The sequence below is a fragment of the Crocuta crocuta genome, unplaced genomic scaffold (assembly GCF_008692635.1).
Source record: "Crocuta crocuta isolate KB4526 unplaced genomic scaffold, BGI_CrCroc_1.0 scaffold186, whole genome shotgun sequence".
Lineage (NCBI taxonomy): Eukaryota > Metazoa > Chordata > Mammalia > Carnivora > Hyaenidae > Crocuta > Crocuta crocuta.
Window position 1 is genome coordinate 6,586,387 of NW_027551569.1, and position 12,902 is coordinate 6,599,288.

General features: G+C 40.7%; 1 protein-coding gene across 2 annotated transcripts; it reads left to right on the forward strand.

Moving 5' to 3' along the window:
* Positions 1-114: 114 nt before the first annotated feature.
* Positions 115-11,928, forward strand: ACYP1 (acylphosphatase 1). Of its 2 annotated transcripts, none has more exons than XM_077750678.1 (3): positions 115-343; positions 5,622-5,719; positions 11,508-11,928. In XM_077750678.1, the coding sequence occupies exons 1-3, from the start codon at positions 181-183 to the stop codon at positions 11,721-11,723; spliced, it is 477 nt and encodes a 158-aa protein (XP_077606804.1). In that variant the 5' UTR covers positions 115-180; the 3' UTR covers positions 11,724-11,928. The 2 variants fall into 2 exon arrangements, with proteins under 2 accessions (XP_077606804.1, XP_077606805.1); XM_077750679.1 differs by lacking the exon at positions 115-343 and adding an exon at positions 5,106-5,200.
* Positions 11,929-12,902: the final 974 nt, after the last annotated feature.

A 12,902-nucleotide genomic window follows, 5' to 3' on the forward strand; every position in this document is an offset into this window, starting at 1 on the left:
AGGCGCAGTCCGCATGCGGTCGGGAGCCGCCCGCGGGGGGTGTGGTCAGTTTGAGTGTCCCTTGACCCGGTGTCCCGCCAACTCTGCAGCTCGGTCCCGCCCTGCCCTTGGGGAACGGGAGAGGGGGCGGGAGAGGCTCTTCTGGGGCTCCATCAAAGAACTTGTATTTTCCTGAGAACGATGCTCCCAGACCCTGGGGTGTGCCCTTCTCTGGCAAAAGGCAGAGCCCCTAGATGTGCCTTGGAGTCGTTCTGCCGCAGGATTCCGGTGTTCGCCCGCTTAGCGGGAGTGGGCCTGCTGATAGCCTTTCTTAGCACGCTCGGCTGCTTTGTACGGGCCCCAGGTATGGCTGTCCCTCCGTGCTTTTCTTACCCAATAGTTTGGAGCTTGCGGTCAAATTTTAGCAACTTGGCTAGGTTTTGCTACTCAGTGTCTTTCCGAGGTAGTTTTTGTAGCCAATCTAATTATTTTGATATAATGTTTTACTCTCACGCGGTAACTCTGGCCGTCTCTTTGTGGGGCCCAACAGTGACTCAGCCAAGTGTAATGATAATAAAGTTAACTACCAGATCGAAAATAATCAGTATAACCTGGTTTCGACACTACATGATATTCTATAACTTGTTAACATTAGAAGAGCGTTTATTTGTCTTCATGCTTCAGTTCATTTGTGTAAGCTGTTTGAAAACAGGCGGTTTACTTTTTCCCTGTAACTACTCAAAAGATTAATGCACATGGGAAATAAAAGGGACAGCAGTAGTCGGTGTTAATGCTTCAACATGTCATATTACAGCTTTATATGTTACAGAGAAATTCCTTGGTGGGCCCTCCAGAGCAGTCCTTTTTGATTCCTTGTTTTCTTTCCTAGCGGATTCCACTGCCTTCCCTGTTATGCAGTTTCAGACATTTCCCGCTACTCTGACGGTCCCGATTATCTCAGCATCTGGCCTGCCTGTCATCAACTCCTACAGCCCCTCTCCAGTCTGCCAGAATTTCCTAGGGTGCCTCCTTCCATCTTGAATTTCTTCCCTCTTGTTTCTGAGGAGAAAGGATATTTCTCTTTCCATGAGTTCTGTTGAATTAGTCCCGTCCAGTACCCTCCGGGAATTGACTCCATCACTTTATCCCTCCATCTTGTTCACTTCAAGTTGTATCTACCCACACACTCCTTCTCTTTGGTTTTAAAATACGTTTAACCTTCCCCTGCAGAGCAAACCTCATTCCCCATGACCTGCTGCTTCTCATCTTAGGGTCCCATTCATTTCTCTTCTTCTCCACAAGACTTCTTAATAGATAGCTGTACATTTGCAGTCCCCACTCTCTCATCTGCCCCTCATTGTCCAGTCCATTGTGGTCTGGCTTCCATCATTTCCATTTTATTTAACTTCCAGGCTGCCAGTGACTTCACGATGGCCAAAGACAAAAGCTGCTATTTCTTCAGCCTATTCATTTGCCACCATTGATTTTTCCCTCCCTTGGCCCTCTCTTCTCCTCACCTGCCCCCCAAATTTGGTGTTCTCCAAAGCCCTCTTATTTCTCATATGTACGCAGTTCCAGACATTCTCTCCCTTAATGATTTCAGCCAAATGCTGACATTTCTGATCTCACCTGTGTTTAAATGATACTCAGCTTAGCACTCTCTCCTTAGTTACAGACTCAAACTTCCAACTGCCCATTTAGCACCTCCACATGAATGTTCCTCAGGAACCTCAAACTCAGCATGACAGAAAACAAACTCATGATCATCTCCCCATTTCTGCATCTACCTATTGTCCAGTGTTCTCTTTCATGCTGATAGCGTGTCATCTTCCACTCCTCCCTCTTTGTCCCCCCTTCTGTTTAACTAGTCAGCAGGTTCTGTTGAATTTAGTCTGCAATGTCTCATACATGACTGTTCCTTTTTTTTTTTTTTTTACATTTATTTATTTATTTTGAGAGAGAGTGTGTGTGTGCAGCAGAGAAAGAGAGGGAGGGAGAGAGAATGCCAAACAGGCTCAAACAGTGCAGAACCCAATGCAAGGCTCAAACTTACGAACCATGAGATCATGACCTAGAAACCTAGAGTCAGTTGCTAAATGGAATGAGCCATCTGGGCACCCCTTTGACTGACTTTATATTTCTATTGTCCTTTGTGAGTTCTTCCTCACTTTTCATTCAGACAGCCTCACTCTCCTGACTGCTATTCTTGCTTCAACATCTGTTCCCAAAGCTCATTTTTTATGCTGCTGCCAGAGTAATTATCCTATTACCTCTGATCCCCATCATTCACCTACCTAGTGGCTTCTTCTTTACCTATATCATTACCTATACCTTTATCTTTCCCTTTCAAGTTGAAACACATAATTTAACATGGTATTTGAATCTGCTAGATTGGGTCTAGCCTACCTTTCCAGCCCTGTCTCTCTGGAGTCTAGCCCAGTGGATAGCAACTTTGGCTGACCTTTAGGACTCCCTGGAAAGCAATTTCTGGGGTGAGACATGGGTATTGGTATTTTTAAAAGCTTCCCCTGATGTCCTAATGGTTAGCCAGGGTTGAGAACCCATGGTCTAGCCACACCTGACTACTTGCACTTTTTTTTTTCCACTTTCTTATCTCAGCCGTACTACCTTCCCCAAGTTCCATGCACTGGAAGGTGGCAGAGCATAACATTTCTGGGAGTGAGCTCTGTACTCAGACTGCCTGGAAGTAAATCCCAGCTCTATCACTTACTGGTTGTGGTTGTGTAACCTTGGATAATGTGCAACTTCCTTCAAGAACACTTTCCCAATCTTCCCAGTCAAAATGAGTCTTTTTGGTCCTTTGTGCTTTCAGATATTTTCTGTCTTTGTGGTAGGACAGGGCTGACTCATGATGAGCTCTCAATGGATGTTCATGGATTTGATGAGTATGTTGTATACTTTATTGTAATTATTTGCATGCATATTCATCCCTTATACTAAATAAAGCCTTTAAAATATTTTTTTAATGTTTCATTTATTTTTGAGAGTGAGAATGCAAGTGGGGGAAAGACAGAGGAGGGGAACAAAAGATCTGAAGTGGGGTTTGCGCTGATAGCAGCAAGTCCAATGTGAGGCTCAAACTCACAAACTGAGATCATGACCTGAACTGATGTCAGATGTTCAACCAACTGAGCCACTGAAGCACCCCCTAAATAAATTCTTTGAAGACAAAGATTATACATATATAATTCATCTTTGTATATTCTACACTGTCCCATATGTAGCAGACAATAGGTTTTTTTTTTCTTTTAATTCTATAGAGAAACTAGTTGTGTGGGTTTTTTTAATGAATTTGAGGGGCGCCTGGGTGACTCAGCTAAGCGTCCAACTTCAGCTCAGGTCATGATCTCACAGTTTGTGAGTTTGAGCCCCACATTAGGCTCTGTGCTGACAGCTCAGAGCCTGGAGCCTGCTTTGGATTCTGTGTCTCCTCTCTCTGCCCCTCTCCTGCTTGCACTCTCTCTGTCTCAAAAATAAATTAACATTTCAAATGAATTTTAGAGAAAGAAATAACGTCAGCCAGGCACTCTGTTTCGCATTGTTTTCAAATATTTCCGAGTATAACATTCAATCCAGGTTCCCACCCCACCTTCACCCCGACTCTAGCACTAAGGTTATATGATTCCTCAGGATCTAGATCCTCACTTTTCAGTGGCAGAACAAGCAAAATGATTAATCTTTATGACTTCCATTACAAATCCATCTCACCTCACCAAGTCTGCCCACCTGAAATATTCACATATAGAGTCTTCTGTTATGAAGGGATGTAATGCATAGAAGCAATCCAAAGAGGAACAACAAATGCCACATTTTCCTTTGCATGCATTCTTAATCACAAGGGTAGCTGTACTCAAATGCCTGCAAGGGGACTGTACTCTTAACATTCATCAGCCACAACCCCCTTGACAACTTCCTTTTTTGAAAAAAAAAAATTCATGTGTTTTGGTCATTTGGCTTAGATTGATTGATTCAATTGTGATTCCAGGGTCATGGATTTAGCTTGTGCTTGTGATTGGTTGATTTAGATAAGCATTATTTGGAGTTTTCATAGTAAGATAGAATCTCATGGGCAGCTTCCAGAAGCACGGGAGGAAAAATAACCTCCACTGGGACTTCTATTTACTTATCTCCCTTGCTACCAATTCCATACTTGGGCATGGCCCAAAATTTGAGACCTGAGAGAAAAAGTCAGGGCAGAAAGGTACCAGGCATCATGGGCTCTGTTCCAAATCACTGTAATAAAGTGAAGGTTGTAATAATGTGAATCAAATAGAAATATAACTTTTATAGGCACTGCTTTCCCAGTGCACTATATTGTAGTCTATTATGTATGCAATTGCATTAGGGCTTTAAAAAATGTATATACCTTAATTTGAAAAATACTTTGCTAAAAAATGCTAACTATCATCTGAGCTTTCAGTGAGTCATAATCACCGATCATAGGTCACCATAACAAATATAATAATGATGAAAAAGTTTGAAATGTTGTGAGAATTACCAAAGGGCAACTCAGACACAAAGTGAGCAAATGCTGTTTGGGGGAAAAATGGTGCTGTTAGACTTAATGAGGATTGCCACAAACCTTCAATTTGTAAAAAAATGTAATATCTGTGAACTGCAATAAAGTGAAATACAGTAAGACGGGGTAGACCTATAGGTGTCCTATCCAATTTATTTGTTTATGGTATTTAATGTCTACCGTCTATCTCCCACCTCCAAAATTTAAGTACCTCCAGACCAGTGACCTTTTTTTGTCCACTAATGTAGGTCAACCACGTAGAAATGTGCCTGGCACACAGAAGGCTTTCTTTCAGTAAATATTTATTGAGTGAGTGAATTTATCTCAAGTGCTTCTTCACGTATGTCTTTCTCCCCACGGGAAAAATGAGAAAAGAGGTGCGCTTAAGAGACGGAAGTGAGGTGAGGCCTGGGTTTGAAGAATCAGAGCTAAGACCCTGGACAGATCCCCGACCCGAGGCTGGCCGGCGCTCCCAGACTAGCCCTATGGAAATCCCGCCTTCTGGGCGGGCTCTGGGCCGAGCGCTCCATTTCTGATTGGTCGGACGAGGTGATGAGCATGAGAGACAGCGAAGGAGGAGCTGTTCTCTAGGCTTCCGGGCGCCGAGGTTACTGGGCTGTGGGAACCGTTGGGGTGCGGGTCGCCGGTGTAGTCCAGGCGCCTGAGAGGAGGACGTGGAGGGTGAGCCTGGGCCAGGGCCCCTTAGCTTGCTCATAGTTTGATTGCCCCTAAAATGTTGGTAGAAGGGGACTCTGGTGGCCGAGGGGACCAGGTCCGTGGGAAGAGGAAGGGATGGAGAGGGAGCCGGACAAGGGATGGGTTTAGGGAGGTAGTTGGATAAGCAGGTAATTAACCCAACAGGGGGTTCTGTGGGGAGTTGCGACCCGAAGCTCCTCGGCCCGGATGTCTTCCTGTTACTTAGCATACCCGCGCTTGCACGTATCTGTTTCTGTGCTCTGAAGTTAGAGGACCATAATGTCAGGGAGAGGTCGCAGTGGTTACAGATGGAGAAGTGTGGGTATGGCCCTTTCTTCTTCAGGATTTGGGGTCCTGGGATAGAATATCGAGCCCTTTACTTTTCTGCTTTTGTGGTCCCTGACAGGTTTGAGCATGAACATGGCAGAAGGGGACACCCTGTTATCAGTGGATTATGAGATTTTTGGGAAGGTCCAAGGGGTGTTTTTCCGCAAGTACACTCAGGTATGTGGCCTAGAGGCTTTGGGAACATAGCTAGGCTATGTGTATGGGAACAGGAGACAGTGTTCCTAACAAATGTGTGTGTTGGGAGAAGCTGCCTGTGTGGTAGCTGCATGGTGGTTTGTGGAGCAACGGGTCTGAAAATGCTTTGCAGTGGGTGAAATGCAATACAAATGGCAAAATCATCTGCTGTTATTACTGGTCTTTCCTGACAATGATAACAGAGTACCTAAGCACATATTAATGAGCTTCTCTCTCCCCCAGAGGAACTGAGGGCTTCCCCAGTTCTCCCTGTTGTGGCCTCATCAAACCAGATCACAGTTCTTGTAGGAAAGCTAACATTGGTCAGATGGCATTTAGATGAACGATTGATATTTATGCAATTTATGTAATTGTTTCCGTTGTAGCTGCTGCATTTTCTTCAGACCTCTTTTATTTCTTTAGTCTCCCCTGTTCTCCCACTTGATTCCTTTCTACTCATTATGGCTTTGAAAGAAGAGTTTACCTTTTCAAGCTAAAGCTTTTCTAGTAAAAATACTTTATTCCAGGGTAAGTAATGGTAACACTGAACATGGAATCTAGTATTCCTACTAGAGTAATAGAGAGTAATTGTGGAGATGAACAAACCATTGACAGCCAGACTCTACCTCCTCAGCATACAAACACCACTCAGTTTGCTTTCTGTGTCTGTAAGAGGGTATCAGGCCTCCCCATTGTATCGCCAACCCCAAAGATAATGAATTAAGACTGAAGAACTATCCAAGTGTCACAGTCCTGGTACTGTGGGACATAAAATTCAATCCTGAATCTTTGAAATATGAATGTTATATGTCATACCTCTTTTTCCAATCACTTGCAAAACATTTCCTCCTGTTTCATACTCATACATGAAGTGCTTGTTGAAAAAGAGAATTGCTTAAAGCAAGAGCTATGTTCCAGTTAGCTTTGGTACCAACTATGCAGGGTAAATTCCTGTGTCTTAGTAAACTGAGGTGATAGTATTAAAGATTAGTTAAAGTTGTTGAGGGGAAAGGACCAGGCAGTAGTGTAGCCCAGCTTTCTCTACTGTCCCTTCACCCCTTATGTCAGTAGCATACTGTCTTGATTATTGTAGCTTTGAAGTAAGTTTTGAAATTGGGATGTGTGAGTCCTCCAAATTTGTTCTTCCTTTTCAAGATTATTTTGATCCATACTGGGTTCTTTATGTTTCCATGTGAATTTTACAATCAATTTGTCAATGTCTGCAAGAAGGCAGCTGGGATTTTAATAAAGACTGCTTAAAATCTGTAGATCCTGGGGCACCTGGGTGACTCAGTCGGTTAAGCATCTGCCTTCATTTCAGGTCATGATCTTGCAGTTCGTGGGTTCCAGCCCTGCATCGGGCTCTGTGCTGACAGCTCAGAGCCTGTAGCCTGCTTCGGATTCTGTGTCTCCCTCTCTCTCTGCTCCTACTCTACTTGTGCTCTATCTCTTGTTCTCTCAAAAATAAATAAACATTAAAAAAATTTTTTTAATCTATAGGTAAATTTAGGAAGTATTGTCATCTTAACAAGATTGTCTTCCAATTTTTGAGCATGGGATGTCTTTCTGTTTATTTACATCTTCAGTTGCTTTCAACAATATTTTATAGTTGTCCATATGTAAATCTGGTACTTCTTTTGTTAAATTTAGTCCTAAGAAATATATTCAGTGCTATTATAAATGGATCTGTTCCCTTAATTTCATTTTTCATTGTTCATTGCCAGTGTATAGAAATACAGTTGATTTTTGTATATTGATCTTATATCCTGCAATCTTGTGAACTTGTTTATTAGTTCTAATTTGTGTGTATGAGTTTATCCCTTAAGATTTTTCTGTATATAAGATATGTTGTCTGTGAATAAAGGTAGTTTTACTTCTTCCTTTCCACTTTGAATGCTTGTTATTTCTTTTTCCCTGCCCTGACTAGAACCTCCCGGATAATACTGAGTAGATGTGGCAAGAGCCACTTGTCTTGTTCCTGATCATAGGGAGAAAGTGTTCAATCTTTCACCATTAGGTATGATGTTGCTGTGGGTTTTTCACAGATGCCTTTTTATCAGGTTGAGGATGTTTCCTTCTATTCTCAGTATGAGTGTTTGATTTTTGTCAGATGCTTTTTCTTCATCTATGAGATGATCCTCTGGTTTTATCTGGTTTCTGTTTTATTTGTTAATATGGTATATTACATTTTATTATTAATATGCTTTAATTAATATGATTTTTAAAGCTATGGTGTATTGATTTTTCTATGTTGAACCAACCTTGCATTCCTAGGATAAATCCCAATTTTTCTTGGTGAAAAATTGCCATCCTTTTTATATGTTGCTGGATTTGGTTTGTTCCTATTTTGTTGAGGAGTTTTACATCCGTATTCACAAGTATTATTAGCTTATAGTTTTTTGGTTTTTTTTTTTTTTCTCTTGTGATGTCTTTGCCCAGTTTTGATATGAGGGTAATACTGGCTTAATAAACATTTGGGAAGAGTTTTCTTGTGTTTTGTGGAAGAACTTGTGAAGGATTGGTGAAAGACTCTTCTTTAAACATTTGGTATAATATTCACTTGTGGAGCCATCTAGTCCTGGGCCTTTCTTTGTGGGAAGTTTTAAGTTACTAATTCAGTCTCTTTAGTTAGTACAGGTCTATTCAGATTGTCTATTTCTTCTTAAGTAGTTTGAGTCTTTTTAAGAATCTTCACTTTTCATTGAAGTTATCTAATTTGTTGGTACACAATTGTTTGTGGTATTCTCTTATAATCCTTTTTATTTTTGTAAAGTTGATGGTGATGTCCCTTCTTTAATGACTGATTTTAGTAATTTGAGACGTCTCTCTCTTTTTCTTTATCAGTCTAGCTAAAGGTTTGGCAATTCTGTTGATCTTTCTAAAGAACCAACTTGTGGTTTCATGGATTTTTCTCCTTTTTTTCTGTTCTCTATTTTATTAGCTCTTACTCTAATCTTTATTATTTTTATCTTTCTGCTTGTTTTGAATTTTAGCTTGATCTCGCTTTTCTAGTTTCCTAAGCTGGAAGTCTAGGTTATGGATCTGAAAGGACTTTCTTTTTAGATTGAGACTGGAGTTGGTGATTATATTCCTTAAAATAATGTTTCCAGAATATGGTTATGAGGAAGAATTAGCTTCCTGTAATTTTCTTAGGAACAAACACTGTTCACTTGTTTGTAGATATTCAAAACTGAACATGATTCAGCAACATTATGCTATCATTTAAAAATATGCTATTATTTAAAAATAAGAACAGAATAGAGGAACCTAGGTGGCTCAGCCTGTTAAGCATCCAACTCTTGATAGCAGCTCAGGTTGTGATCTTACTTTCGTGAGATCAGGCCCTAAGTTGGCCTCTGTGGTGAGCAGAACTTGCTTAGGATGCTCTCTCTCTCCCCCTCCCTCTCTCTCTTTAGAAAAGGTTTTTAAGTATTTATTTGTTTGTTTGTTTGTTTATTTATAGTGTATTTGTTTTTTAAATGTTTTATTTATTTCTCAGAGAGAGAGAGAGAGAGAGCATGAGCAGGGGAGGGCCAGAGAGAGAGGGAGACACAGAATCTGAAGTAGGCTCCGGGATCTGAGCTGGCTGTCAGCACAGAGCCCGACGCGGGGCTCAAACCCACAAACCGTGAGATCATGACCTGAGCCGAAGTCAGATGCTTAACCGACTGAGCCACCCAGGCGCCCCTATAGTGTGTTTATTCATTTATTTAGAGAGAGAGAGAAAGCACACAAGCAAGCCAGGGAGGTAGCGAGAGAGAGAGGGAAAATCCTAAGCAGGCTCTGAGCTGTCAGTGCAGTGCCCAGTGCAGGGCTTGATCCCACAAACTGGGAGATCATAACTTGAGTGGAAATCAAGAGTCAGCTGCTCAACCAGTTGAGCCTCCCAAGTGCCCCTCCCTCTCTCTGACATTCCCCTGCGCTCTCTCAAAATAAATAAATAAACTTTAAAAAGAAAAATAAGAACAGGGGCACCTGGATGGCTCAGTTGGTTAAGCATCCAACTCTTGGGTTTGGCTCAGGTCATGATATCAGGCTTTTGCAGGTTCAAGCCTTGTGTTGAGCTCTGTGCTGACAGCCTGCTTGGGATTCTCTCTCTCCCTCTCTCTGTGCCCTTCCCTCCACTTGCGCTGTCTCTATCTCTCTCAAAGTAAATAAATAAGCTTTAAAAAAATAATAAAAATAAAAATAAGAACAGAATCAAATGCACAAGTAAAACCTACAGGAAATTCCCATTCTCAACACCAATCAAACTTGGGAGTGTTTTTTTTCACTCTCAGGAGTTCAGATAAATCACATTGCAATTTAAAGATTAATGTGACTATAAACTGCTTACAACTCAATACAAACATTATTATATCTAGTTACCATATAAGGTAGCTTCTAAGATCTAGGGATATTGAAGTCTCCTCGGTTAACTTAAGCAGAAGAGTACAATTGTTATACAAAGTCAGTTGGATGTAGTCTTCTTAAAATCCGTTCTCTTGTGTTCTTTTTTTATGCCACCATTTTGGCACTTAATGTGTGCTGTAGGTATCTTCTATTTTTCTTCATTCCTTAATTTTCTCTGTATCCCTTAAATTTGTTATTTATTTGACTGCAGTCTCTTTGTTCGTTATACAAATATATCTTTGCTTTGAACATAACTGATTTGATAGATACTTTAGTTTCTCATCAAACATGGTTTTGCTGTGCATAACATTTTCTTTGGCCAACTGCAGCAATTTCCCATATTTACTAGGTCACTACTCTGGCATTTGGGCGTGCAATCATGTTAACTCCCATTTTCTTTTGTAACTCAATTCCTTCCATTTACACAGGTTACTTTAACAATAACTTTTATAATATCCCTGCTTGCAAGTTTTACCCAAAAAAATTACCTGTAAACATTGCTACGTTTCCCAGTTTACCAGTCATTCCACAGTTTAATGACTTAAAGGAAAGAACATTGGAAAGGCTAAGATAAAAGCAACTACAACGATCAGATGGTCTTCATAAACTTATTCAACTTTAGCATATGTGCTACTGAAGCGAGCACTAACTTATTCAACTTTAAAGGTGCTGTGATTATTTAGACAGAAGAAAGAAAATCAAATGAAAACCTAATAGTTATATAGTCTTATGAAACTGATGTTCAGAGGCTTATCACTATATGCTTCTTCCTGTTCTAGAAGGAGGGATAGAAAGTGGGCTTTGGATGTAGCATAAAGACTTTGGGTTAGACAATTTTTCTACAGTGAGAACAAAGGAACGAGTTGACCAGGAGATAATGATTTTTAAAGATATAATGGACACTCATTCATCTGGATTTGTTTAGGTGTGGTCTTGGCTAACGACAAAGAGAAGGATCAGATAACTTCATGCTTTTTCTGTTTAATATACCCACTAGATTCTCGATTAGGAGAAGGGAAAATGAGCAAGATACAGCCCAGTATCCTAACAACAATCGGCCTCAGGGAATCATTTTGAAAGCATCTGATTTGCTTTAGTACTTAAGTCTTTAGTACTTAACCAAACTGATTACATAATGAAAATTTCTAGTGCCTGGGTTTTATAGGGTAGAAGAAGGAAATGGCATCAAGTGGCCAACACTTCATGTCAAGGTCAATGAGATTCTCTTTGCTGTAGTTCTGTTTTGAGTGTTCTGGACAATATCAAATTAGTTTCAGTGGCTTGATTCTAGGCCAAGATTCTGGCAACAGATTGTAGTCGCACTGTTTTGTTCAGTCTCACTGTATTTTTCTCTCTCTCATATTTTTCTTTCCCTTAGGCTGAGGGTAAAAAGCTGGGATTGGTTGGCTGGGTCCAGAACACTGACCAGGGCACAGTGCAAGGACAGTTGCAAGGTCCCATCTCTAAAGTGCGTCAAATGCAGGAATGGCTTGAGACAAGAGGAAGTCCCAAATCGCACATTGATAGAGCAAACTTCAGGAATGAGAAAGTCATCTTAAAGCTGGAGTACTCAGACTTCCAGATTGTGAAATAATGGCCTGAATTTAAATCTTCTAAGATAAACTCACTGGTTTTGTTTTTATTGTTAAAATAGAACTATTCTGTGTTTAGTATCAGAATTTGTCAGTAAGTTATGTCAGTATCAGATGTTTGAATATTGCTGTATATGTATGATAGAAGGATGACAGCTCTACACAATCCTAATAAATAAAAACACATAGAACATTCTGTGTACGATACTTTATCTTTGGTGAACTTCATTTGGGGCAAAATAAGAGGTATTTACTCAGTAACCATCTGTGGGAAGAGAATTTTGAGGTAATTTAAAGAGAGCTGAAAGAAAAAGCAATTACTTTGAATCATTTTTAAAAATGGCTTTCGTGAAATTTTCTTCAGGAAATTGTACACCTAATAAGGTTAGCTGTTTAAATGACATTTTGGACTAATTACTTTTACTTGTCTGGAATTCTTGCTATCATTCCTTTCCTCTGGGCAAGGATTTCATATAAAGCAATGCTATGGGCTAAATTATGTCACCCCTATCCCAAATTTATATGTCAAAGTCCTAACCTCAAAATGTGACTATCTGGAGGCTAACTGAGGACATTAGAGTAAGCCCCAATCCAATATGCCCCCGTGTCCTTAAAAAAAGGGAAATTGGATACAGACATGTATGTGCACTGAGGAAAGAACATATGATGACAGAGGGAGAAGACTGCCATCTACAAGCCAAGAAGAGAGGTCCCAGAAGAAATCAACCTGTCAGCACCTTGATCTCAGACTTCCAGCCTCCAGAACTGTGACAAAATAGACTTCTATTGTTTAAGCCACTCGTCTGTGGTATTTTGTTATGGCAGCGCTACAAGCAATAATCGGGATTTTGCCTCATCTGCCCTTCACATTTCTGTGTGTTTTGGTCAGCCATTGCACAGGTAAATGGCAAATGCCTACTGAGTTTAACAAGTTTGTCATAAATTATGATGTTTGGAAATACTAGATTTCTGTGAAAATGAGACAGCGAAAACTAAGGATTGGTTAGTAATTCCCCAAATATTGCGGCACCTGGGTGGCTCAGTATGTTGAGTGTCAGACTTAGGCTCAGGTCATGATCTTGCAATTCACAGGTTTGAACCTGTATGGAGCTTGCTGCTGTCCGCCCATAGCCTGCTTTCGATTTTCTCTCTCCATCTCTCTGCCCCTGCCCCGCCTGCCC